At 41.9% G+C, this 27,840-nt stretch overlaps 1 protein-coding gene across 5 annotated transcripts in view; it reads right to left on the bottom strand.

The window, feature by feature from the left end:
* The window catches only part of LOC103465510 (semaphorin-3F-like), a 79,020-nt gene that overhangs the window by 11,986 nt on the left and 39,194 nt on the right, over positions 1 to 27,840 (bottom strand). For 3 of the 5 annotated variants that reach the window (XM_008410426.3, XM_081607417.1, XM_081607418.1), the window contains exons 3-10: positions 15,040 to 15,200; positions 13,930 to 13,992; positions 13,438 to 13,557; positions 9,744 to 9,833; positions 6,669 to 6,762; positions 4,621 to 4,740; positions 4,301 to 4,440; positions 2,841 to 2,955 (exon numbers count right to left, since the gene is read on the bottom strand). In XM_008410426.3, the coding sequence (XP_008408648.1) occupies positions 2,841 to 2,955; positions 4,301 to 4,440; positions 4,621 to 4,740; positions 6,669 to 6,762; positions 9,744 to 9,833; positions 13,438 to 13,557; positions 13,930 to 13,992; positions 15,040 to 15,200 (903 nt within the window). The remainder of the gene's footprint in view (positions 1 to 2,840; positions 2,956 to 4,300; positions 4,441 to 4,620; positions 4,741 to 6,668; positions 6,763 to 9,743; positions 9,834 to 13,437; positions 13,558 to 13,929; positions 13,993 to 15,039; positions 15,201 to 27,840) is intronic. The other 2 variants (XM_008410428.3, XM_081607420.1) reach the window with 1 other exon arrangement.

Raw genomic sequence — 27,840 nt, 5'->3', positions numbered from 1 at the left:
TGCGACAGGACAAAGGCCGTCAACACGAGCTGCTATAACCTAGTTGGAAAAAAAAAACCTGTTTGGTAAAAAAAAAAAAAAGAAACAAGTCAGGCTAAAAATACAGCGTTAGCGCTCCAAAAGCGAGGAACCGAAAGAATACGTATTCCAATCCAGATTTATACGCTCGCTGTCGCATGTAGAGCAGCATGAGGAATTAGCTGTCAGCTTCCTGTGTAGATGCTGTGATACACGGTTGGTGTGAGGATTGTCTTTGACTGTCAACTGCTGGGTTCTGGTCCAGTAGCATGGCCGTCCTCCGGGGACCGTCTGCAGCCCGGAGCTCCTCTCTGGAGAAAACCGTGCCGCTCAGAAACGTCTTCCCACCCATTCAATCTCTACCGCAGCTGCCCCGAAAAAAACCCAACAAAAAAACTCAGCAGCGGAACGGTCATGGGTTAGGATGGCCGCAGACCAACGAGCTGCCAAGGGCGTCACGCAACACTTGATCCTCGTCATGACATACAGCTGTCCCATACATTGTGGATCTGCATGGAAGGAAACACAAGCGCACACTGGAAAGAGAGATACGTCTGAGAAGAGAAACGGATCGCGGCTTCAAAGGGAGGAAACTGAAAAGCTCTTCTGATGCGTCGGTGATGTGTTCGCTCTGGAGCGCTCATATTAATAACAGCTTTAACAGCGATTCCCATTTCATATGTCGCTTTCCTGTATTTCTGAAGCATTAAAACTTTACTTAAAGAGGCAGCGTTTTGTAAAGTTGACTTTTTTGAGCTTTACATCATGTTATTCAATACCTGGATGTTGTCTTGATTCCATCATGCATGTTTGAGAAATCCTTCAATCTCCCACGGCAACCATTCAGCTTTGCAAATCGCGATGCCCTCACTCAGCTCCTTCAGACTAGCCAGCAACAATTAGCAAACACCTGGTGGAACTGCACGTCTGCTGAGCTCATTATAGGAGCTACTTCTCAGTGGAACACTGATAAAAACATTGTTAAATAGAGGAGCCATGTTGTGATGACTTCCTGTAGGCGGAGCCTCTTAAAGAGACAAAGGGCCAATTTCAAGGTGTTAAATTACAAAGCCAAATTTCCTTTTAAGTCATGTTTGAAATGTATGTAGAATTTTTATAGCAACTAAAGTTGCTATAAAATGACACTATGCACCTGGAAAACACACGATAAAATTTGATCAACCTTTGGGTTTTGATTACTCAAGTCCATTTCTTTTCTGTTCGACCAATTTGTTTCTCAGCATATCCCTGAAACAAAAAATCTCAGATGTCACTAAATAATATGCTTCTTCTGAAAAGGTTTATTTTAAATAATAAATAAATATAAAGGAGAATTCCAGGTCGCTGGCTTTTCTTAGGCAACAAGACATTTTACAACGACTCTCACAGAATCAGTGGAAGCTTGCAATTCCTCCCAAATCTGACTCATACAGCAGCAACTGCTCTGCATCTGTGCCATGCAGGGTAGGTGATGTCACTTCACTGAGATCTCAGAAATATGATATTCCCTGCAAAAATATTCATATCGCCGAACATTACAGCCACCAACATCCATGTTTTTTTTCTTTTTAGGACATAGAAAACAAAGAAGATATTTTGGGAATACTGGCTTCAAATCTCCAAGCCGTAGATCTAGATTAGGGAGATAGACTGCAAATTATTTTATATACTTTTTGGTAATTACTGCAATAATGATAAAGAGGCAATTAATATCATTTAAAAAACCTGATAGACAAAGAGATAGATATTTTTCTTTGCTAAATATTTCAGGTTCATTCAGTTGTAATATTCAAGTCTTGCAATTGGTCTTCAATCATGTTTAGGTCCAGATTTCCATCCCAGTCTGTATTTATACACCAGCTCATTTTAGTCTAGCACCAAAACTCAAAGTTGAATACATTCAAGGTTGTGGATGTAACGTGACACAACGTGTAAAAGTTATGCAAATATTTTTGCTATAAACTATAAACAGCCTGTCTTTGTGCATCAAATGAGACAGATTTTTTTCTCCACAACCACAAATTTCCAGAACCAGCATTAAAAAAAAAACACTCAAACCAGACAGTAAACACAAAACTCCATCATTTCCTCTCTACCTTTCCTTCTCCGAGTCCTTGGCAGGAATGGCGGCTCTGAAATCTGACACAAGCGCCGTCTCCCACTCAGTACCCCGACATGTCTGCCCTTGTTCCTTCACCGCCCCGCTTTGCTCCACATTTATGGCCTTTAACTACAATATCCTACAATTAATCATGGGTGCCAAACAGTGATCACCATCCATCTCACAGAATCACTCTGCACTGCCGTGTCTGAGTCAACACTGAACTAACCAGCAGAGGCAGAAACCTCGTTTGGAAAAGGAAGAGCCAGAACCTTTTCAGCACTTGGTCATTTATGTCAACTGACTTCACACATTAATATTTTACACTTTATAAAGTTTATGGACTATCAAGGCCTGACCTATAAAATCACAATGGTGTTTTTATGACTCTAGACAGGCATAGAACCAGTGTGTATTCTTCCAACGAGTTGCCATTACAGAAACAATCCTGGCAAGGTGAGTTTTATTCTTTTAGATTAGTTCGAGGTACTGCAGCCCCACGTATTATTCCAAGGTTAACTTGTTGGTTCTGTATCAATGACTTGAGCTTCACATGGGGGTGTATAGTATGTGTGTTTGAACTCATGAGGGGTGATGCAGCTCCTCTTTGTTTCTTCTCAAAATGGAAAAAAAAAGTTTGGTTTTTCAGTTCTTTCATATGTGGTTACATCTAAAAATATTAAGGATGTTACTTTGCAGATGGAAATGCGTATACACTCACGGAGCTCGTCAAAGTGTGTTTCCATGCCGTCGGTCCCGGGCACTGAGCAGATGAGCCTGGCCTTCAGGAAGGTGCTCCACTTGTTGACCAGACAGCAGTGACCTCCATCGTCGTTCTGTTACAAGAGAGAGAGGGAGGGGACGAGCACAAAACACAGTTTCTCCATCAGCTACGTCCCTCTGACTGATCTTCACATAGAAAAACCACCGTGCAGGAGCTCACACACACATGCAAACACGCACACACACAGGGCTAGTTGTAAGGTCTGGAAAGTAGAAAGGGGTCGATGACTGGGTCAAAAAACAATTATCTCCTTTATTACTCCTCCAGCTGTTACCGAGTGAAGACAGATTTCATCCTGGTGAAGACGAGTTCAGCTATATCTGTCGGTTCACATTCTTTTTCCAACCATCTATGGTGTAAGAAGTGAAAGTGTTTCAACAATATTCACTGCGTTTACGCTCCCGATTAGATCAGTGTAAAGAATAGAGCATCCAAACGTGAGGTGAACGAGCAGCGACATGGCCGGGCCTCTGGAGGGCGCCGGCGTAGTGTCTCCTGGGAGGGGGGGTTGTATGTCAGGTCACTGCCCGACCCCCACACCCTCCTTTTTAAACAAACACAACAGAGAACAGCTGAGATGACAAGCAAGCAAGTACATATCCCCTTCGTTATGATCACGCAACAATATAAACCTCATGGAGGATTTTTAGTCTAGTTTCTACTGCAAATATCTAAGTACACTTGAAATAAGACAAAACTAACTCATAAGTAACTTTTAGGCAAGATATAGGAGCTTGATTTAAGTCAGTGATTCCTTGATACTAATGAAAAAAGATTACTTTACTTACAATAGTAGGAAAAAAAATAGGAAAAAAATAGGAAAAAAAAATCTTGTTATAAGTTAAATAACCTGCCAGCAGAACTAGATGTTACTGACTTAATAAAGCTCCTATTTCTTGCTGAAAAGTTTCTTTCTCGTCTTTTTTTAAATGTACAAAAATATTTGCAGTTGAAACTAGACCAAAAACACTTGGTAAGATTTTGTTTTTCTGCGCTGACGCTCGGCCAGCTTTCTGTTGCGATTTATTTTTCTGTTTCCAGCGTTTATGCAGGAAGTTCAGTTTAATTGAAATAAAGCAATTTTCCGGCGTTTCCCCCCCCAGACAAAAATCACCTAGAAATATCAGAACTACCAGGGAGAAGAGGCCAGGGAGACCATGAGGTCATAGGTCAGAGAGCAGTCTCACAAACAGAAGGATGCATTGTAGACAGGAAGGTTAAAGACACATGTGGATTCCAGCATGTTAGCGTTAGCCAAACCCTGTAGCTGTTCAAACACAGCGGGCGACTCGCCTCAGGAGAGCGCAGGCTCTTCGTTTAAACGCTGCAGGTTTTCTTTTCATTAAGCTAACTGAAACCACTCCACGCTGTGTGTGCGTGTGTGTGTGTGTACACACCAAGCAGATGCGTCCAATGCGGGACTGGGTCACGGGACTCTGACCCATGTCGGAGGATTTCTCCCTGAAGAAGAAATACAGCTTGTCGTCGTTCCTCTCCGCGCTGTCCGGGATGAGGTGCACGTGAACGAAGGTGGGATCTACGTCATGAAAGGAAAAGAAAACAGGAGGGAACACATCTGTTTAAAATCTCGCTGCTGGTTTATTCGAAATACACGCAACCGCCACAATAGACTTTAACCATACGGCACATTTGTAATCTTGTTTGTGTCGTATATTAAGAAGTCACGGAGGAAAACGTAATGAAAGAGGATCGTTACCATTCAACCATCTGGAGTTGTACTGGTCTGTTCGCATTGCAGTTTTGGTCCCCAAAGTACGGAAAATGGCCGAGTCCGTTCCCATGAAGTCGACATAGACGCCGGCGTACAGCTCTCCATCTGATAGGGAGAGAAAACGGACCGGCCCAGTTCAGGTTAACACTCTGATAAAGTGCATATCTCTACACTGTGCAGCAAAATATCAGGGTGTGAAGCGGAGTCTGTGTTCAGGAAAGTCCATCTTTTTCATCAAAGCTGCACTATGCAACTTAAAATGAAATCCTCTGAAAGGAGTTGGAATAGAAATGCAAAAGAGAAAAAAAAAGTCTGTACTTTTGCAATGAACTTTAAATTTTACGGTTGGCAAAAACACAGAAACGCAGCCGATTGAGAAATCCAGGCTGCAAGTTTGTTGAGCCTGTTTAGCCGAATGTGTTGGTTCCTCCATCTGCTCTGATGGCGCCGCTGTGGAAAGCAGGTGTACGGCTCTGCGTACGCAGACAGCAGGAGAAACCGGATACTTTTCTACCCCCGTTATACACAATGTCATGGTCCCGAGCGACGCTGTGGGGAGATTGATGATGTGTCATTAAAACGTCCACAGATGATTGCGTGTCTAATGTAGCGGGGAGCTGAGCAGTTGGTGGTCAATGGTAAATCTTCTGTTGTGGCGCAGGGTTCTTAATCCTTATCAACACTAGCAACGGTGTCCCTTGTATGGAGCTAACTGATGGCAGTGGGAGGTTAATCCATCGTAGACGACGGTCCCAGTACCATACTGGTCAGCTGGTACTGCGCTAATGTGGGAAAGGGGTGCCAGTGATTTACACCCCGCAGAAAGAAGAGCCCCCTTCCACTGGTGGCAACTGGTTCAGAGACCTTCTCCCAAAGGACAGAGGAGGACTGTGGCTTCTTATGGCGCCATATCGTGATCAATTACTGCATCGACAATGAACCTTATTATCAAAAAACACTGCAATTTAGGTTAAATGTTCATTAAAGGAAGGAGAATAATAATAACATTTAATGTTGGTCTATTGTCTGAAATATAACCAACAAAAATTCAGTCTATGAAAATGTGACTCTCAGTCACAGTTTCAAAATCATTAAGTTATATTGTTCCTTATATAAAATGAATAGATTTTATTTATGAAGGAGGAGGAGTAGGGCTGTCCCTCCTCAACTTGTTGCTGAAAGCTGTCACTGCGTTACAGGGCCTCTTAAAAGTATTCACCCCTTTGGATGTTTTACCCTTTTTATTGAGAACATTTTACAAAAAAACTTTTAATGTCAATGTGACAACATTTTTTTACAAACTAGTGGCAATTAGTTAACATAAAGTGCATAAATATTCATCTCCAACTAAATCACAGCGTGGCGTCTGATTGGACAGCTCTCAATCAGGCTGTAGTTTTACTCCATTCCTCCTGCTAAACTGTTAAAAGGGCAGTCTGACGGAAAAGACGTTTTTGAGCTTTATGTCATGTTATAATGTTATTCCCTGGTCTAAAACATACCTTTAAGTTTATGTTTTATCATACAAGTATGATAATTAAAACAAATCTGATATGATCAAGCAATATTTCTTTTTATTTGTTGCCATGTTTTTGGTCCTTTTTTCCCCAAAAGGTGTCAAAGCGGTAGTGAAATATACAATATTGGTCATTAAACATAATAGCAATAATCAATATTGGCCCTTGATATTAGCCCCAATTTTCATATTGGCGCCTTCCTAGTTATACATTCCAGTAAATATTAACCTCACACTGAAATTCCTCGATGTCTGTAAACATCTAAAGGTAATGCAGAGCTTTAAAATGAACACCACCACACAGTAACTCCACGATATAAAGAAGACTTGAACACTAGCATTTCTATACTGAAATAATAATAATAATAATAATAATAATAATAATAATAATAATAATAATAATATGACAGAGAAATGTCTTAACGAAACGGGATGAAACCAAAAATATCCCACAGGTCATGTTTGAAAGGACATTAACCGAGTCCTCACACGGCCGAACCCGCATAACAATACTCACTAATCAAAGCTGACACGCTGTTGAGCTTCGGGTCGTAGGAGCACTTCCCCTTCCCAGATTCCACTTTTCCCGGCTCCAAGTGGAAAATTTCTTCCTGAAACAGAAAAAAAAAGGTAAAAAAAAAAAAATTCACACAGTGATGGCAATAAATTCAGCACTCTTCGTCTTGCCACTGTGATTCCCTTGAGGGGGAAGGATGAGGGAGGGAACGTGTGCGCTGCCTCTGACACCTGTGGGACCCACGGGGCCCGGTGGGGGGATGAAGTGTTAGAATAATGAGTGTAAGTTCATACAGAAAAATGCATGCAGTGAAAGCGAGGAATTTTTAATCAACGCCGCCGTGCCGGGTCTAGCTTCAGAAACGCGTCGTGGGCCGCGCCTCGCTACACAGTAAGCTGAAAACCTCTCAGCTTCTTCTCGGTGCGTCCGTACGGGTGGGAGCGCGGGCTGCCGACACCTGTAATCCAGCAGAGGAGGGGGTAAAAAAAAAACAAAAACAAGCCACGCATGGAGGCCAGGATGACTGATGCTCGACGCTTGTGGCTTCCCAGCACACAAGCGCGTGTGGGTGATTGGCAGGAATTTGCGTATGAGTAGGGTAAAATGAAAGCAGTGGCATGTGATGACATGTCCTGTGGCCGAGCCTCGCAGACCAGAGTGCATCGTCTTTTTTTGTTTTTTTTTCCACTCCCATCAGGGACAGAGACTGTGGCTTTCTCCCAAACACACTTCACTTGCAATTACCTATTCATCTTTGATCGCTCGAGCAAACAAAGAAAAAAAAAAGAGAGAGAAAGTGCAGGCTAATTGACTCAAAGCCATGCCATAAAGTGAAGTGCAGAAAAAAAAGAAGTTGCATATAATTATGTACACCCAAAGAAAAAATGTGTCTATATGGGTTTGTATAAAAATGTGACATAATTATCCTGCAGAAAAGCTGAAAAGTCAAAAAATAAAAATCAAACTAGAACTGAAGGCAGTTATCTACGGGTTCCAAGCTCAGCTAGTCCGCCCCAGACCTCAACCCTCCACACGCAAAATCCTACCTTAGTTCTGTCACATTAGAAGTTACAAATGCTGCAAAGTATTCAATCTTCTTTAAAAAAAATTTTTTTGTCACATTACAAACTAACTTTATGGTATTTTATGACAGACCAACACAACTTGGCACATAATTTTAAAGTGTAAAGTGTACAATGGATGGTTTTAAATGTTTGGAGGGAATCTGTGAATGATATTTGGATTCAACACCCTTTGCATTGATAACCTGAAATTAAACAGACCCTAAACAGCCGTTTTTATCAAGAAATTGGCATGAAGAGAATACAATTTGTGTTTCCATTGCAAATGTGCACAAAACTTTGTCAATATTCCTCTAATGTCGAAAAACCACAGTTTTGAAATTATGTTTCCGTTAAATAAGAAATTCAAACAAAACCACACATGAATAAGTTTGTTCATGTGAGATGTCGTTAAAAAATACGCCATGCCAGGAAGTGGTACATCATCCTCGTACCACTTCTTGTCGCCTTCCTCACCAGTTTCGCCAGTAGTAGAATCATAGTCACATGAATCTTGATGCAAAAAAAGTATTTCCACTGCAGTTTTTTAAGTTCATTAATCTGGTACAGCTGAAAAACCACCTCATTATCAAAAATTGTGAACTTATTGAACTGCTGAGTTTCTGTTAAGAAAATTCATTTTCCAAACAGCACAAGTATAAGGTTAAAGGAAGTACAGGTAGTGTGGTTCAACTGCAAACATAACCAAACACAGTCAACCACCTAAAGATTCAGCCTGGACAATAAAGCAACTATAAGATGACTTTGGAGGAGATAGTTGGTTGCTATGACAACCACTGGTCGCCAACTCTACAAATCCTGCCTTCATGTAGCATCGCTGAGAAACAAATCCCAAGAAGATTTTTACTATAGTCGAGCTACAAAGGAATGGTTCAGAGGCCAATTTAATGGCTTAGTCAAAGTCCAGACCTAAATCGGTCAGTGAATCCTTGGCAGAATTTGAAAATTTTTGTTCACAAATGCTTTCTATGCAGTTTATCTAAACTTGAGCTATTTTGGAAAGAACGAGCATAAAAATTTGGTGTCCTCATATGAAAAGCTGACAAAAACATGGCCAGTATTGTCTCTGAATACAAGTGCAAGCCACACTTTTCAGATTTTCATTTGCAAAAAAAGAAAAACAAGGGTATGGTATTTGAATTATAAATATGTTTGAAAAGAAACTCTATTACTTTGTGTTGGTCTACCATAGACATCCTAATACAATGCATTAAAATCAGACCCCAAGGGGCTTGAATACATTTTAAATAAAGGAACTGTGAACTAATTTTGAAGTGAACTATTTCATGTTAAGCCTGTTCCAAAGTCTTTCGAGTGAAGACATGTTCAAGTATGTCGCTGTTTTCCTTCCCTCACAGCGCAGCCAGTTGGATACAGATGGCTGGTGTTTGCTCTGGGCTAACAGGCCCTGCTGTGGGAGTGGGTCAGATGCTGACTCGGCCTCTGTGGGGCGCAGCGCTGCTCGGGTGGGGTAAGCTGGATTCACTCAAACAAGCAGCGTGAGTGATTAGAATATTAACCGTTTCTGATATGAGGCTTAATATGTGGTAAATGAGACTAAATGCCATGCACTGAAAGGGAACAAAAAGCCTGTTTAATTCAAATTGTGCCTGATGTTTTTAGCAGCCTGATCGGCCCCATTTCACATGATAACCCCGCGCTCATGCAAAACGTGGCATTTAACACAGACACAGAAAGCGGAAACGAACAAAGGACGATGACGAGTAAGACTGTGTGCTGCGACACTGAGGAGGACACAAAGAAAGTATGAATGAAACGTGAAATTCAATTTTGAGGATGGTGCACAAACTTAAAAAAATACATAAAAAAGGCGCATGCTAAATGTTACAGAGATAAACGAACGATGGCTTTTAGATTAAAAATGGCATTGACAGGATGTGCTCAGACACAAAGAATGGAGGGCATGCTGCTGGTGACCGCCAGCCCCGGCAGTCCGCTGGGGCCGCGGCGCAAACAGGGGCCCGCATCGCACCTTCAGTCCAAGTGTGTCGTGTACTGCGCTGGGTTCGGCCGCGCGGCTGGCCCTTCCCCTGGCCAGGGCCATCTGCAGATACATGGACGTCTAAAACAGGAAACAGCAATACAGTCTGGATGTTACGCGACTGACGAGGGAGGATCAAGGCCCTCCTTGTGCAGTCGGGTGAATTGCATGGGCCACTTCTGATTGCAAAACATGATGAGAAACTCCTCAAGTAAAACATTTACCGCAAAAGCAGACACAGTGTCTTGGAGAAAAGTGTTCACGCCTCTTGAACCTTTTCACTTTTTGTCATGTTACAAGCAGAACCTTCAATGTGTTTTGCTGGGAATTTACGTCAAAGGCCAAAAACCATTTTTTCAAAATTGCTTACGAATAAAAACGGTTCACTTTTTTTCACTAGCAACCACACAGCTGCTAATGCACAGTAAGGCTACAGTCACACATCAGGCATATGCGATTCCATATCCAACATTTTCATGATTGTCTGAACAGCTGAATTCAGATCCCATCATCAAACCCCCCCCAAAAGTCTGATTTGTGTTACTTTCATATGTGGTAGTAAATTGAATGTGTATACAGTAGTTCTCAAAGTGTCATGTCACATTTTTCAGACTTTTACGTCACTGTAGTGACTTCTGCACCAGAAGAAGTCAGATGTGATAAATTAGGATTATTTTTCTTAGCTTCCTTGTTATGATCTTGTGGGAAATACTGTCAGCTCCCACTGCTTAACATCTAAATCGATCCAAAGACGGCGACATTATTTTCATTCCATTATTACCTCTGTAAACAGAGCAATGCTGTGTGATGTCTGTGTTGCTCTTCTGCGCAGACGGGTCACTTTGGGGTCGTAAACTGTTCACAGAGAAGTCTGAGTGCAGTCAGAGTTAACTACCAGCATGAATGATCACGCAAAAAAACAAAAAACAAAAAACAAACTTAAATCTGACTTCAGCAAAAAATTGCAGAGGATCGAGACCTACTTTATGAACGCAGTTTAAATGGCAGCTGGAATATAAATAAATAAAAAAATGATTTATTTCTGAAAATTCCACAAGTTTTTGTTAAAAAACAAATGTGACATGCATGTTTATTTAATCTCTTCAATAAAAGGCAGCATAACAATGTGGAGAATGCCAATTTTATTTTTGTAAAAAAAAAATATATTTTTTACATATATATATATATATATATATATATATATATATATATACCGTATTTTCCGCACTATAAGGCGCACCGGATTATAAGGCGCACCTTCAATGAATGGCCTATTTTAAAACTTTTTTCATATATAAGGAGCACCGCATTATAAGGCGCATAGAATAGGCGCTTCAGTTTGGGTTGCCGTACTCTATTATTACACATCTACATTTGTAAAGAAGTGGTCCCCAAGTGCTTTATATAGTAGGCTGCCCCAGTCATCGTTTCACTCACGGTGTTGGTGTTGCTATATTGTGCCCAACTGCTTTCTGGGTAACACAGACCAACCGACATGTGCCGCCTCAGTCTCTGTCTCTTACCCCTCCCACAAACTTTATTGACAAACCATCGTTCTGACAACTATCCCAGCATGCACCGCGCGCTTCTTCATCTACGGGCAAAAATGAAGTTGGCGGCTGCTTACCGTAGTTGCTAGACCTGTTGTGGCTCAATATTGATCCATATATAAGGCGCACTGTCGGCTTTTGAGGAAATTGAAGGTTTTTAGGTGCGCCTTATAGTGCTGAAAATACGGTGTATATATATATCTTGCGTCATTTTTCTTTTCCTAATTATTTCACATGAAATCCCAATAAAGTGCATTAAAGTTTGTGGTTATACAGTCACAAAATGTGAAAAAGTTCAAGAGACTTTTAGCACACTATATATGGTCGTGCTTGGCTCTGTAATTGTATATCTGTAGGAAAGCTGAACAGCAGCAACCTTCCTGTCCTCCATTTAAATCAATGACAGCCAGATTATCCTACAACCTGCTAGAATCTGCAGCAAAAGCATTTCACTAAAAACAGTCCCCAAAACCCACGTGCACACACCGCTCCAAAATTATCCTCAAAGGGTCCAATCAGAGAACAACAGGCCGTCTGAATTAATAAGAACCAGGCACGTGTAAAAACTGCTTGATTCCTGACTTTTGGTTTACGAGCTGGCCCGCCTCAGAAAAGGTGCTGTCGGGGGGCATGACTCGGGCCGTCTGTTTGCTGTTCCAGAGAAAACAACAGGCCTCATTAATGGAACATTCCACTTGCACCCCATAATGGGAGCTCCCACTTCCAATTACCAAACGTCCCACATCGTGGAGTCTGGCAGGTGGCCTGCCTGGATGAATGCATGAAGCAGTGGATGGATATGCGAGCGACTGGATGGAGGTCCTTGATTAGCCTGTGGTGCTGGAAGTGCTGGGGGCGGTGGGGTGGTCACAGACGAACTGTGTGTTTTTAAAGGGAACTCATGCAAACCGTGCTCTCTGGGATCTCTAGAGGAAGCAATAATGCAGAAGTTTAGTGCTATTTAAAATGGATATTCCCTTAATTGCCATTTGGGGACAAGTGTGATATTTAAAAAAATAAACAAATTAAAAAATAACAGTGAGGCGTTACTGGGAAGTGTGGCAAAGTCGTTAGTTCAGGCTTCCAGTAAATGCTGAGACTAACCAGAGAGGGAGTAACTGTTGTGTGTTGAGAGGCTGGTTGCTTTACTGCATGTGGACACATGGCACCAAGAGCTGGTTTACAAATGATGGAGGAAAACCGTCATAAAGGGTAGACTTTGGCCTGGTCCCAATACTCCCACTTCCACCCTTATGTCCTTCAAACGCACGTTCCTGCTGAAGGGTTCGAGTGCGTTGTGTGTCCCAGTTCTCTTTCGCCACGTCCCCTTGGTCCCTCAACCCACACTTTGGCTTAAGTCCACGTTACAGCAGACTTCAGCAAAGTGTATTACCCATAACACATTGCTGCGTGATGAATTGTGGCAGAGATGCACTAATTCGATATTCATATCTGCATCAGTCCTGATAGTGAAAGAAAATTCTACATCAGGTATCGGTGACAATGTCCCCGATCCAAAAGGGACGATCTATTCAATCTAATTTTATCCACTGTGCTGAGTGACGTCATGCTTTATTATTCATTTTATTTTTAGAATTCCTACACTTTCTGAACCATTTGAGAAAAGGTTTGTCGTTTATTTTTTACGTTTGACCAAGGAAGTCAACATATTGTTTCTGTCAGTTTCAGTTTCTTTATTATTTATGTGTTATTTTTACATGTTTGACCAAGCTTGTGAATCTATTGGTGTAGTAAAGTGTGCTGAATTGGTGCAGAATTATCAAATAAATTTGTAATTCAGAACATTTACTCTGTGCTTAAAAACATCATTTTAATTCAGCACTGTTTTTCTGTATCGTCTGAAACTGAACCTCAGATGTCTGTACCAGTCTCGGATGTTAAAAAAGTGGATCGGATACGTCCCTACACTTGAACCCCTCTGTGCACTCTGAGTAGAGTACACACTTCATAGAGGAACATATGGTGTGGTGAGCGTTTTGGGACAGGGCCAAGGTAAGGCGGTGGGAGGGAAAGGTTTGACAGGTGAATCCTTAATGCTGCAGGTGGAGAAAACTGTTTCCATCTACTGAGATTGCCTTCTGTGGCTCCTCAGTGTTCAGATTCTAGTTTCTAACCTGAGGTTTACGCCCACGGTTGACGAAGGTGCAGACTGGATTGTAGGCTCCTGTCCCGCAGATGTACAGGTGAGTCCGGTTCCATGGCTCAATCAGACGGATGAAGTTTGCACACTCCTCCTGGAAACAGAAAAAACAGTAACATTATTCCTGAAATAAAATCCAAATAAAAAGTCATTCTTGTAATTTTATTAACAAGTGCACAGTCTGCTGATTTGCCAAAATGAAGCGGTACAAAATGTAGAAATATTCCATAAACTATCATCCAGTGGAAGCCACTCTGTAATTTGTTGATGGCTAGGCAGGAGGAAATCCTTTTTTACTGGGTTGATTTCAAAACCTTTCAAACTTGCCATCCACATTAGAAGGAAAAAAAAAATACAGAGAGAATTGTATACTTTCAATGCTCCATATTTTTGAAAGCGTTGATGGGAATCACCCAAACGGAACGACCCTGCAGATTTTACAAGCGCCGTCTTCACGCATACTTACGCTGGCATCCTTCCCGCTCACGAGGCATTCTGTCCGCCTTCGTTCGGACACTGGCCAATGGATCTGCAAAGGCGAGACCAGAATGTGTTACGATCAAACCTGTTACGCATCAATGTTGTCTATCGAATCTTTAGGTTAAAGCTCCAAAGACAAATCCATAAATGTCAATATGAGTTCTGCTGAAATGGCTATAATATTAAAATAGTTTAATATTTATGTCTTACAACACATTACAGAAACCAACATCAAAAAAGTGCAGTCCAATAAAAACAACCAATAAGGCTCCAGCTGGGAGAAGAAACAAACAGAAATGTTGATGCATTTCATTGGGATGGATAGTCCAAGACAAAGTAACACATAATTGTGAAGTGAAAGGAAAAATATCCATGGTTTTAAAAAATTTCTAAGTAAAATTCTGAAAAGTAAGGAATGTCTGTATTACATTCCCTTAATTTGGTGGTGGAAAAGTCGTGAAGAGGGAATGCTTTACTTCAGCATGAAAAAAAAAACAGGAAGAAAACCTGCTGGAGGTTGGGAAATCACTTGAAACTTTGACTAGACTACTGATTTCAGACCTAGCATATAAAATTTCACTAGGCTAACCTTGAACATTCTATGTTTTAGAATGGCCTAGTCAAAGTTTAGATCTAAAAAACTTTGACAATACCATCATCATACATGAATGTTCTATGGTATAATCTGATCCAGTTCTGACTGTATGTTCAGAGCTAACAAATGAACTAGGTCGTCTTAAGACATGACTAATTATGTTTTAGAATGAGTGAGTCAAAGTTCAGTTTAAATGTGTTTTATTGTTTAAATCTGAGTCAAGACTTGAAAATGCATCTTCTCTCATGATCTTCATTCAATCATACTGAACTAAAGATGCTGAACAGGTAACTAACATCTCCAGATGTGTAAACCTGATAGAGACAGACCCTGACTTGTAACTGCAAGAACATATTTTGGAAAAGACGTCAAAAAGCCTTTATTTTGATTCCACCTCACAGTTGTATGTTGTGTTGTGTTTTTGGCCTGGAAGCAGCTGCTGAGGTGAAGACGTTTATCCCAGATTAGGGTCATAGTGAAAGCCATAAATAGAAGTCTTACAATATGTGGACTCTTGTTGATGTCATGGAGGTCTAGGGACAGGATGTGGTCCTTGCTGCCAACATACATGCGGTCGTGGTCCTCATCCATACGGAGGATCCGGTAGTCGGATGCATTCAGCAGGTAGGCGAAGTGATGAGCTGTACCAGTGGACCTCAGCTCTGCATGGAGACAGAAACGGTTTTGTTTATGACAGCTTAACGCATTCATGTATGCACATTTTCTCATACACACAACAACTGACATACTCCTCATGCCACTGCGGCATAGCAACATGAACTTATCTGATGGTTTTCCATGACCACAACGGTAACCTAACACTGCACATTAGAGATAAGTGCTACCGAGGGGCTGTCACACTGTGTTGATAGCTTAATACCTCCTGAGTGGATCAAAAGATCTGGGAAATCTCCCACCAGAGACTGCCTGTGACTTTCTGTGGGAAGTCAGAGAAAACAGATGCAGGACTTTGATACGAGGTCAACAAGTGATTTCTGTACCACAGAGTGGGGCTCCGTGACCCTCTGATGGGTTTAAGCATTCCCGTTCTTGATGGAACGCCATTCTCTGAAGGTCAGAAAAGCGCAGCAAGCCTGTGGCAACACAATGTAGCGGAGATGTACTGGCAAGCCGAGAGGTACAAACTCTTCTGTCAGCTCGCCGTTGGAGTGTTTGTTTGATACGTTCTCCTTGGTTCAGCGACCAACTACAGGCAGAGCGGAGAAGCTGCCGCTCCAACTGCAGAGGTCACATGCCCCACCATAGACAAACACACTCCTCTGCCGACTATAATGAGAGGCAGGGACGGATGGCATTCACATATACTGCTGGGCAAACAAGAGTGCTCGCTCAAGGAGCAGGAACGTCCTGCTTCAGTAGCGAGATTAACTCTCAATCCACCTTTGAGGAATATTTTGAGGTTCTTTTACACTAATTGTGTGGCCAAGCTGCAGTGGAAAGAAACCAGAAGTATAAGCTGTCAAATACAGTTAGCTGTGTTTGGCTTTTACACAGCGATCTAAACAGAGGCCAGGTAGGATATAACGATAGAAGCCAAGGAGGAAATGTGGGATGTCAGGCCTGTAGAGTAGTTTTTGCACACGGGGGGTTACCTGCCCTTAAAAAGGTTTTGGGGCTGTGTTTTTTTGCAAGCCATGTATGTGTAAGTCATGTTCTGTGTGGTTAAAACTGTCAAGAAGCATTCCTTTGAGGTGTTTTAGAGGTCTGAACACCCAAGAATGCATAGCCATCAACATGTCCGGCATGAGGCCTTAAAATAAACACCATCTCTGGACCTTTCCAAACAGACTCCCCCGAGGAATCTGATCTTGGCCGTCTTTCCAGCCAGATCTAAATTTACCATGGGGGTTACATCAATAAGCAAGGATTAATAGCATTAGATTGGCTGTATTTGTATAGTTCGATTTAATAACTGTGTCCGTCGAAGGAATGTTTACAGGTTGGCCAGGTGATTGGCGTCTGTCAGAGTTCTCTCGCACAAGGTTGGACCCCTCGATTATTTGTGTAGGAGTCTTAAGCTGAATGATGAGTCCCTGTGTGTGCCTGCGATTGTACACACACACTTCCCGAGGGCCAGTTCAAGTCCTTCCTGAAGCAGGTTGTCAGCAGCTCTTCGGTTTGTGTTTGTTGTCAGAGAGAAGCTGGATAAGACCATCTGTCAGCTGAGGAGGGAATGTGAGCAGCGCAAAGCAACAGTGCGCCCTACAGAGAATTGTGCATTAGGAAACAAACGTGTAATCTAATCCCACAGCCACCGGATAACGAGCGCAAAGGGTCCTTTAAATCTATAATGCAGTGCGTTTGAATCCCGAGTCCCAAGATCAAACATCGGTGAATGACATGTCTTTCCCCATACCGTTGAAGAAACTAACTGTTGAAGAAACCCAACCTTGTGGATCGTTCATTATGGCCAAATCAGATAAAAAATGTCTTGTATAGCATGTACACCCTTTCAACTGTTTACAGTATCTCACATTACAACCATCCATACACTCCAATGCATTTTATTTGGATGTTATATGACAGACCAACAGTAGGGGGGTTGAATACAACAATCTTTGGAGAACCACCTGTGTTTTGATGTATTCCTTGGTCTGTACGATGCAACTCCTGAGGCTTTCACAGAACAGCTGGATTTGTACTAATATTAAACTAAACGCTATTTACTAATCTGGGGCGTTCTGAAGTCAATTGGATTTTATTTAGGGGTATCAAACTGACTTTGATAATGTCTCAAAACTTTTCCCAACAAATTCTCATTCCTCTTCCCTGTCTGGTGCAACTTCCTGTGGATCTGTCACATAAAATCCCAATAAAACACATTAAAGTTTGTGAATGACAATCTACTTTGACTTGTGGATACTTCAATACATTTGTAACTCACAGTATGCACAGTATTTTACACTGGACTGCTTTCTAAGAACGAGAATATAGCTGTTGGACTCTCTCGGAAAAGTCGGTCCAGCAATCAGACATCATTCCCCGTTCTGTCAGACTTTCCTCAGCTTAACCTCAAAGTCAACCTTCGCCTCAGGCGGGGCCAGGCAGCATTGTGCTCCGCTGAAATGTTGACCAAGGATGTATAATGGCAGCAGCCCAGCAGGTCTCCGGGCTGAGGCTGTTGCCTGCCAAGCTGCATGTCACAATCAGCCTGAATGAGACGTGTAAAGAGACTGCTCTGCTCAAGAAAAACACGGTCAAGAAGCCGTTAATCATGCCGCTCTGTTAATGTGAGCCGTCATTCCCAGGAGGCGGCAAAATGAGTCGCATTTGCTGCCGGAATCATTTAAAACGCTGGCAGCTAAATCAAATTTGCGAGTGATCCCTTTGCCATTTATTGAAACAGACGTATAAGATTACACCCTGAATCCCCAAACTCGTCTACAAAATTTGCAGTTGCAGATTACAATTACAGGAAAGGCTCAGGCAAGCTGAGCTGCTTTGCTCTTTGTCAGACACATTAGAGCAACACAAGAGACTTATCCGTGAGATTTAAAGGCTGGAAGTGGAGCATAAGTGTGTCTACCAAAGCCAGATAAACACTTAAAGAAGCCCATTACTGCACGTAGGTTCAGTTTGTGGGGGGGTTCAGTTTGTACATCATACTGCATGTCTGAATTTGTGCACAGGACTCTAAGCGGTTCCACAGCAGGATGGAGTGAGGTACGAGCGAGTCCTGATCTGGTTCCACTCCTCAGTCTGCTGAACGCAGGCAATCCAGGCCTCTCACCGAGCATCTTGTGGCGATGTTGGCCGACACAGCCCACTGCCCGTTCCCATAACTCAACGCTCCACCGCGGCTGTAAGGAAGGTCATTACCGGGGTTGGAGGACAGGGAGTGAGAGCTTAATGGCTCCTCCAGACATTCGAGCTCAATGCTGGAATCAGAGGCCCGATAAATGATAAATGCAGAGCTGATGATTGATCGCACAGGATGTGGGAAACTGACCAAGACACAGTAGCTTTATGAATTGTAAGGTAAGCGACTTACAATTTGCATCCAGACCTGCAAGGCAGCTTAACCTCAAAGTCAAAGCTACAGGTCCACAGTGCGACCATTGTTCAACAAGTAGGATCTGATACTCTGTTGGTTTTCCGTTGAGAGCCTGGTCACTACATTGATGTAAATACAAGTATTATTAGATGCTTCAGCTAAACCCCCAAAGCCTTTCTACACACATAAACCTTTAAAAAGCCCTTAATCCCCCCACACACACCAGTCCTACCTGGTTTAAATGTCTAAATCTTCCCATTAGGGACATGAAGAGCATTTCAATAGTTTCTTAGCCTGCAACTACACAGACCTTGCAGCTTTGAGTATTGAAGGATACTGAAATTCACCCATACTATATCATCACAAATCATACAAAGTTTTATTATTTTGTAGTGTAAAATGTTAGAGAAGGTTTGATCAAGTGATATTAACAACAATAGGTATAAGAACAACCGACCCATTTATTATTAACTAGCATGTTTGCGTGCAGGACAAGCGGTGCTGGACAGAAATGCTGGAGCGGAAATTTGGAAATTTTAGATGCAGGGTAATATGATCAGACACCCGTTTTTCTGGTTGATATCAGACCTCTGAATATTAGCAATACAAGCTAATGTTAAAGTAAGTCTCATCATTAGATGTGTCCAAAAACTAATAAAAAAAGTTCACATATTAAGGCTCCAAATATATTTAATAAATAACAGTTCATCATTTGTACCAAACTGGGCAGCCATATTGGATTGAAGTGTTTGTGTTGTGAGAAACATCCATTTATCTTTATTCAGGGAGCAAGCTTCCCATTTGTATTTCCAGCTTGGGAATGTTTTTATTTCAACTGAAACTTGCAAATGGATAAGTGCTTTTTTTCTCTCTTTATTGTGACAAAACACAACTGTTGTGCAGTTTAAAAATGCCTCGACTATGTGGTGGTAACAGGAAACCTTTAGAGAACCATCTGTATCTAGGCAGGTAGTGAAAAAGTTTGAGAAGCGCTCCCTCAGACCATAACAAGTAACTTTGTGTAAATGAGGAGTACAAACATGGAGAAGAGATATGGCACACTGTCAGACAGAGTCAGCCCCGTCCCCCCACCCCGTTCCCTCCACTCCATCCCTCCGTCTAGGAGAATACTTGGCTGCTCACGGTGATCTCCAGGGCTGCAAGGCCTGCATGTTACAGCCTATCTCTCCATCTTAAATTAATAGCTGGCGGGCCACGTTTACTTTGGAAATATGCTCGGCCTGAAAAACTTCACAGGCAGAACTCGCTCTCATGAGCGAAATAAGAAATAAGGAGGTGCACCGCATTGCAGCTTTATAGGAAATTATTCCCCGATGCTGTTATCCAAAGGAAAGAAGGGGCTGAATTTTAGGTATCATGTTCAGTTAATGCTTCGTACCCCGCAGTGTGCTTCGGTTACCGGGCGGGACTTCCTCCCATTAAGAAAGGATAACTGCATCCAAAGTGACTTAGCAGTACACAGGTAATCCCACTCAAAACGCTCCTGGCTGTTTCTCAACAATACATCACGTTACTGATAGGAAAAATTACATTTTCCACTTTTTAGACAAAAAAAAAATCTATTTTAACACCACCGTTTCATTTTCTCCCCCTTCTGTTTATTTGCAACAGAGGACGATATGACGTGGATGTAGTCATGGAGCCGAACCGATGCACGTAAACAGATTCTTCAGATCGACATCCTTGATCCTGACAGGGGGGTGTGTGCTCACCACTTGACACCGAGATGGGTGTTCTTCCAAGCTGCATATTTCTCAGGTTTCAAATTGGGAGAAATTAAAAGTGTGGGCCAAAGCCTCTGCCAGCACAGGGCATGTCTCTGCCTGCAGAAGTCCCTGCAGAGGAGTGTGATAAGTAGGGGGTGGGGGGGATAAAATGTGGGCAAAGGGGAGAATGAGAAGTTTGCGGTCTGATTCTTGACCCTCAAAAAGCAAGAGAACCATGAACGAAATGTGTAGCAATGATGAACTCAGTTTACAGCTATTTGATTTTCAGTCTGAAAAGGACAAAGTGCACCAGTAGATTTATTCCGTCCATTTAGTTTCTTAAATTTGTATCGATCCGACATTGGTATCAGAAATCAGTCCAATATCAACAGATCTGAAGGAAAAAATGCATTGGATTATATCAGCCTGCATCTAAAATCTCCAATACAAGCACTCTGCTCCAGCATTTAGTCTGCTCCAGGATTTCTATTCAGCATTGGTCAGTTGTTCTCATGCATATTGTTGTTCACTAATGTTCTATGAATAATATCACTTGATCAAGTTTTGTCCAACATTCCACACCACAATAAAAGTAATAAAAGTAATAATTGGTATCTGCCAACACTCAAAGCTGTGATATTGGTATTGTATCAAAAGTTGTATTGCGATGCCCCATACATGCACAGAACCAGCTGACTTCAATTGTTCAGTTGTGACCCAATAAGACAATATCTAATCAATTAATACCATGTTAGATCAAAACTAACATGAACCAACTGTGAACTAGTCACTGTCTTCCACCAGTTCAAATCCTTTGTGTTTCTGATCACCATGATTTAACTTTCTTTTCTGCACTCTGTACCCGAAATTCTGCCAAAGCCATTTGACAAAGTTGGAGGCTTGTTTGACACTTAAGTGTTGTTGGGCAGCTTCAGTGACAATTCTTCATTTGTCGCCTCTATCAGCACAACGGGATAATTGAATTACTTCAAAGTAAGAGTCTCATAGGATGCCACACTTAAAACACACACCTTCATATCAAGGCCTTATATATATATATATATATATATATATATATATATATATAAAACAGTTGTATCAGATGAAGTCACATGTGGTGCTTGGTGCTTTTGCAAGTTTGGACCTCACATTGATGATTAGTATAATTGGCAAACAGTACCTCATCCATGTCTGAGATATTCAAAGACAGAAAAGTTAGTTGCACTCAAAACTGACAACTATAAATTAGAAATGGTTGTGTTCAGTAAGGGTATACTGTTCTTTAGGTGGTGACATAATGTGATAAAAATACCCTATGAGCCACCGGCATATCACAAACAAGCTGCTCTACCTGCGCTGCGCCCCGAAGCGCTTTCTGAGCCGTCAGAGAGAGGTGTGTTAGTTCACACACACCGGAGTGGCAGGAGTGATAATTAGGGTGTTTAAGAGAGGGCGGGAGAGGTGACATGCTCTCACACATCAAAGGCCGCCCTTGTCAAGAATCCTCGACAAATATTTTGAACGCTGTCAATGCAAAGAACCGAGATTGCAGCTAAGAGGGTGTTATTATTCCTCAGAGTCTCTGAAAACCCACTTCTTCTGCAAACAGGACTCATAGAACAGCACAAGGCAACTTCAGAGAGATTCTGTAGGTGGCAGGGTGTGGGGGAAGGGGGACTGCAAAGGAGGCAGTTGGGTCAACTTTTAATAGGGTGCATTAATGAGCAGAGACGCCACAGGCGACAGTGACACAGGTTTTAGAGACCTGCTCAGTGGAATAATTTCCATTAATTCAGGTGAGACTCAGCTGTCTGCTGCCTCCGGTCCTGTGTGGATATTCTCTGGTTTGTATGTTTGTTGAAATTTAGATTGAGCGTACAGACAAGTGCAATCTGCTGCATGATCTAGTAAACCTGTTTTGGTCCATCTTTACCTTTCTCTAACCTGCTGCTGTTTCTTTAGTAGATTCCTGTTTACTTCTCTGGTACAAACAAGCTAATCCTCCTGAGCTCCAGATTAATTCTCTGCAGATGATACTTTGTTCTAATTTGGGAATATTAAAAAAAAATAAAAAATGACGAAAGACTAGCGCGGTCCACTTTGTTTGAGCAAGTAGAGCTTTAACCTTGGAAGACCCGGACATAGAAAAACATGAAAAATAAAGTTAAACTTTTTAGACGGTTTTGCAGGAGAACTTTGGAAATGAAAGTATAAGGTTGTCATCTTTTTTTGTAAAGTTTTATAAAATTGTCCAAATATTAAGGGGTGGTATTGTGTCTTTTCTAGGCACGTAGTACAATTTTATAGCATGATAAAGTAACTGTTGACTTCAGTTGTTAAAAAAAATACACCAAACAAAACTTAAAAGAAACTTTACTTTGTAATTTGACACCTTGAAATTGGGCCTTTGTCTCTTTAAAAAGCCCTGCTCTGTGAGGAGGAGCTGTGTCTGTAAGGCGGAGCTAGGTCCAACCAGACGTTTTGCACAGTTGAATGGTTGCCATAGCAGATTAAAGGATTTGTCAAACATGCATGAGAAATCCATGCATGTTTGCATGAGAAATCAAGGCAACACTCCAGGTATGATTTTAATGAGATACATGATGTAAAGCTAAAAAAAAAAAAAGTCCACCTTACATAACAATGACCCTTTAAATATAGTATTAAACATGTTCTACTGCGGATTTTGTACAAGGGGTGCACAAAAATTCTGCAAGTTCTAGACATCACAATTGATCAACTAAGAAAATTTAAGGATATTCAAGTACTTCATTTTGGTTAATTTGGTAGTGTGAATCACAGACATCTTGCTTAGCCAAGGTTTTTCAAGTTGTAGTTTGTTTTCCTGTTGGGGGAACTTGTATGCAAATCTCCTATCCAATAGCATTCCAACAGTCGGGTATGGACAAGTTAAAAAGTCCAGATTTATTTAAAAAAAGGTTTGAAATAATGATGTTGTGACATTGCAACACTAGGTCTTACAGTTCAGTGCTCAACTTTTGACCTGCCATGTGGTATTTCTCTGCTGCGTGTCAATGATTATTCACTTTCCTGCAAACTAGCAATCGAACAAAAACCACAAGGAACTGTCACAAAACATCTGCAATGGATTTTGTGTTTCTTTAATGCAGCGAGACAATGTGTTTTCACATGAGAGTTTTTCATTACAGTTTAATCAAAGAAAGGCAATTTACATGCAAATTAAGGAGTTGTGTTTACACACAGTGTTCCTGGCTTACATCCAGATGCCCATATCCGACAGCCGCTGCTTTTTTTCCCCCCCTCTTCGCTCTTATCTTAATCTAGCGCCAACTTTCTCACAATGACTTCCTGCGTTCGCAGGATAAGGAAGCACCTGAAATGGGGGCAATCACTGGGCATACTGACAAGCAGATGGAGATTAAAGCACCATCTCCTCTTGGACAAGTGTTTGCCCGCTGGATGCCTGATAGGCCACCTGCACTCCTATCTCGTTAGTGGAGCCACTTCTAATCAGCCGGTTTTGAGGCTTGCAGCCTCATTCAGCAGCGGCTACTTTTAACACGACTCATCTCCGTGTCAAACGCTACGAGTAATTTGGGTTTGTATAAGCTGTACGCTTCAAAGCTAACATAGAGGTGACAGAGCTTCTAAAGAATGTGTGTGGAGAGTGGGCATGAGGTTAGCTGCGCTGCTAAATGAGAAGGAACGATAACGGCATAAGAATGCAACAGCTGCTTGCCTTGGCTTAGTCACCCTTTTGAAGAGGGGGGGACATTAAAAGTGAGCAGACGCTTGTACTCAGTGCCAAATCAGAAGGGATGTGTCACTTAGTAAATAACTAAGCAAGGGCAACTGACTGAGATATGATCTGATCCGCTGATTATGACAAAGAGCCTGAAACTCTTGAGGAGAGGAATGCTATTGTGAGGTGCGTCCTGTGTGTGTTTTATTATTTCTCGGCTTGTCAGGCCAATTTTTCCAACAAACACTACATCATGAAGACTCACTGCACCTTATGGGGCCCAAAGCCTGAGCCATTTAAAAAACAAAATGCTGGTGCAAAATGCTTAGGGATTAGGTGTAGGACTAATATGTAAATTGAGTAAGTTACAAATAAGTATTTTCATTGTCCATGTGAATATGAGGACTAGATTTTCACACTAGAAAACCTGTTTTGGGTTCCATCCAGACAAAATGGTTAAAAACTTTCTCGTTTTAGAAAAAGAAAAGTTTCCGTGTAGAAAGAAAAAGGTTTACTTCAAAAACTCAATTTGTACAGAGAAACAGGATTTTTCCTTTCTAACCAGATGAGCAGAAAAGAATAAAGTGTGATTTAAAAAAGCGGAATTCTTTAAGGCAAAACATACTAAGGCTCACATTTCTTGAGTTGAATTTAGAAATAAATAACAGATAATCTGATAATTCCCGAGATATGACTGATTCATTTCAGAGTTGGAGTAATATTAATTATTTATGTTGATCCAAATAGAGAGCTCAAAGCAAAGATAAACTGTCAAAATTTCAATGGAAACATGGAAAATAGATTCCTTTTATTGCTTGTCTCATTTCACATAAAAAACTTTTTAATTGACTGGAAATAATCCTAAATCCAAATCTACGATGGTTTTTCTTAACAGGCTTAACCTCGATGCTTGGAAAAAACCCAAACATTAGCCAGTTTTTATCTGTTAGTGATGCTAAAAGTGAGGTTGTTCATGAGTTTCTGCCCCACTGGGAAAGGGTGTGACTCTCTCTTGTCACAACTGGTGTTGAATGTAAACTGCATGATGGATGTACACTGAGAGCGCTCCCACATCACACATCATTAACCAGATCATTCACCCTCCCCGCATCCACAAGTCGCACTACGATGCCCTGTGAGGTGTAAAGGGGGCGTGACACCTTGATGTTTAGCACCGTTGCCACCTCACTGCTACTGCCCCCCTTGCCCCTCTTGCCGACCGGGGGGGCTCACTTGCTCTATAGGACCCACTGTCGTACCCTCCCCCATCCTTGCTAATGGCACCAATTTGTATTCATTGTCAGGTCCGATGAGCCCTCATGCGGAGAGATGGCCTTATCGCAGGGGCCTCTGGCTCCCGTCACCTAAGCCCCGCTCACTGACGGACAGAGGGAGACAGCGAGGCGGGCGGGAGAAGGGGCACCTTGTCTCCTTTTTCATGTAAACTCTCGTAACAGCAGACAGATGTGCTTTTGGTGCAACAAAGTGCGACAAAGAATCCCCGCCGCAAAAAAGGTGACGAGCTCCGTCAAGCTCATGGCATCTCTCCAAACAAATGGACGTCCGTCTCCCTCAGTCTAGTGGAAACGTATAAAAACAGATGCATGTGGAATTTGGAGATGTGGTCAGGAAAGAGATCATCCCTTGAGTGTCCCGATTTAATAACACCCATCTGCAATAGCAGAGCTCTGTTTTAATGGAAATGGGGTTTTCACGGTCTGCACATCAAAAAAATAACACGTTCCCATCCCACATGTCCGATTTGGTAATCCTCTTCCTCGTGATTCCCGAAAATCATTCTGGGGGTCCTCCGAAAAAAAAGGCAGACATGCTGCTGTCTCTTCTGGATGACGCCTTGGTAACGCCCGCCTCGGCTAATGACAGTCAGCAGGGATGCTCGGACGGCCGCCAGGAGACACGGTGGAGGTCAAGGTTCATCTGTTGGCGGCGGTTGGCGATTTATGTCCTGGTCTAATCTCGGATTAACTCGGGGTCAGGGTCATCCCTCCTCAACCCAAGCGGAATCAGAAAACAGGGATCACCTGGGGTAAAGTAGCATTATTGCATCGCCTGTCCTGAATTACAATGAGTGCATCCCAGTGGGGTAAACCACTACACGGAGAGCCGATTCTGTAAAACGTGGCTCAATGGACTCAAGGTCGCAAACTTTCTGCTGTTACTCATCTTAATGCAGAACTCCAGCTGGGACAGAGATCCTCACACACACTCCCACAGTGTGTGGAAGTGTGGGTCACCTCATGACCCCGTGACTCTGTCTAGCCATAGTAATGTGCGTAGTAGGTTTTGGTTTCCTGAGCACATTTAGTGAAGTGAATTCATCTTCAAGCTGATTTCATACAGTGGCCAGAGAAGGCAGCAGGAAAAAAAAACAACTTGATATTTCGTGGAGCAGACGCCACTAAGACTAAACGTAAAACCCTGGCTCAGAGAGCTGTGATACCTTCAGCCTCCCTTATCTTAACTCGGCATGCCTCAGCTGAATGTCAGACAATAATCCCTGCATGCTGGACACACTTAAGAGGCAGAGAAAAAATTGCTGCCATGTCTGGCTCTGATGTCTGAGTCCAGACTGGGATAAACCTGGAGGACACTATCAGCCAGGAGGCCAGAAAAGCGATAAACTATGGAAGATGATTCGCTACCACCCTAAGCTTGTGCTAAATGTCAGTGAGATTCCCTGAGTTAACCAAAAACAAGGGGTCAATCCAGCTTCCCAGAAGAGGTTCACAAGAAAAAATGAGATAAACCAATAATATTTTGGAGAATACTGGGAATTTCTATTTTAACTTTTCAAAATAAAGTAAAAAAGTCAACAAGTCAAACAAGGGCCCTTTTCAGATCATAATTCCACAATGCCCACAACAACAAACTCTCCTTAATAATCATTTTATCAATATCATTCGATCACATCCATCTGGATCACAGAGATGTACAAGCTTTTGGGTTATTGGAAGTAAATTCATCTGATACCCATGATGTCTTGTTACACCCCAACAAAAACCAGAACAAGAGACATTAAAAGAGTCCAACTGATAGATTATATATGTATAGTCGTTCCAATGGAAGAACTAGATATTTTTATGTGTTTGGTTGAACAAGCAATATGCAAATGTCAGCCAATTATTTGAAAGATGCACAAATGATGGATTTCGATGTTGCCTCAAATCCTGGTCAGATCAGCTCAAAGAAACTACAGCAGAACAAATGTTTGATCTTCAGAAAATCTTTAAGTGGTGTGTTTACACAACTGAAAAACGCTGCAGTGGTCAAATACAGCTGATTCTTCAGCATGTTGACTTGTTTCAGAAAGGGAGGTCAGAGAGTATTGATCTCTTGGCTTGGTGATAGCTAAAGTACTCTGCACAGGATGCTTTGCCTTGGCCATAAACCAATCGACTGAACGCATCTCACTGTAAGAATCACACCGCCTTGCAGGGGGAACGAAGCCCATTAAAACTCAAGTTTTCACCTTCTACGCCACTGAGGCTGTCAAACGCCAAGAACAAAGTGATTTCTTATTTTCTTTATTCCTGAAATGACGGTGGATTTTTTTTCATTTTTATTAAATGACGCAGAATGTCATAAGCGCTGATAAACACTCATCTCTGATGTTTCTGGCATGATAAAAGCAACCGGTTTCATCAAAGGGAATCAAAAAGCAAGTTTAAGCTGTGCTAAGGATTAAAGTTGTCTTTGATAGTTGTGCAGTTTTCGCCATTTCCCAATCTTTGGCTCTGTGAAAAGTAAATCCTTGTTCTCAAAAGTCTAAAAAGGAATGCAGAAAATCTTTCTCTTCACTAAGGTGGAGTGACTTT

The sequence above is a fragment of the Poecilia reticulata genome, chromosome 5, assembly GCF_904066995.2.
Source record: "Poecilia reticulata chromosome 5, P_reticulata-male-v2, whole genome shotgun sequence".
Classification (NCBI taxonomy): Eukaryota; Metazoa; Chordata; class Actinopteri; order Cyprinodontiformes; family Poeciliidae; genus Poecilia; species Poecilia reticulata.
The sequence above is the reverse complement of the archived record's forward strand: the minus strand, read 5'-3'. Positions and strand labels throughout refer to the sequence as shown.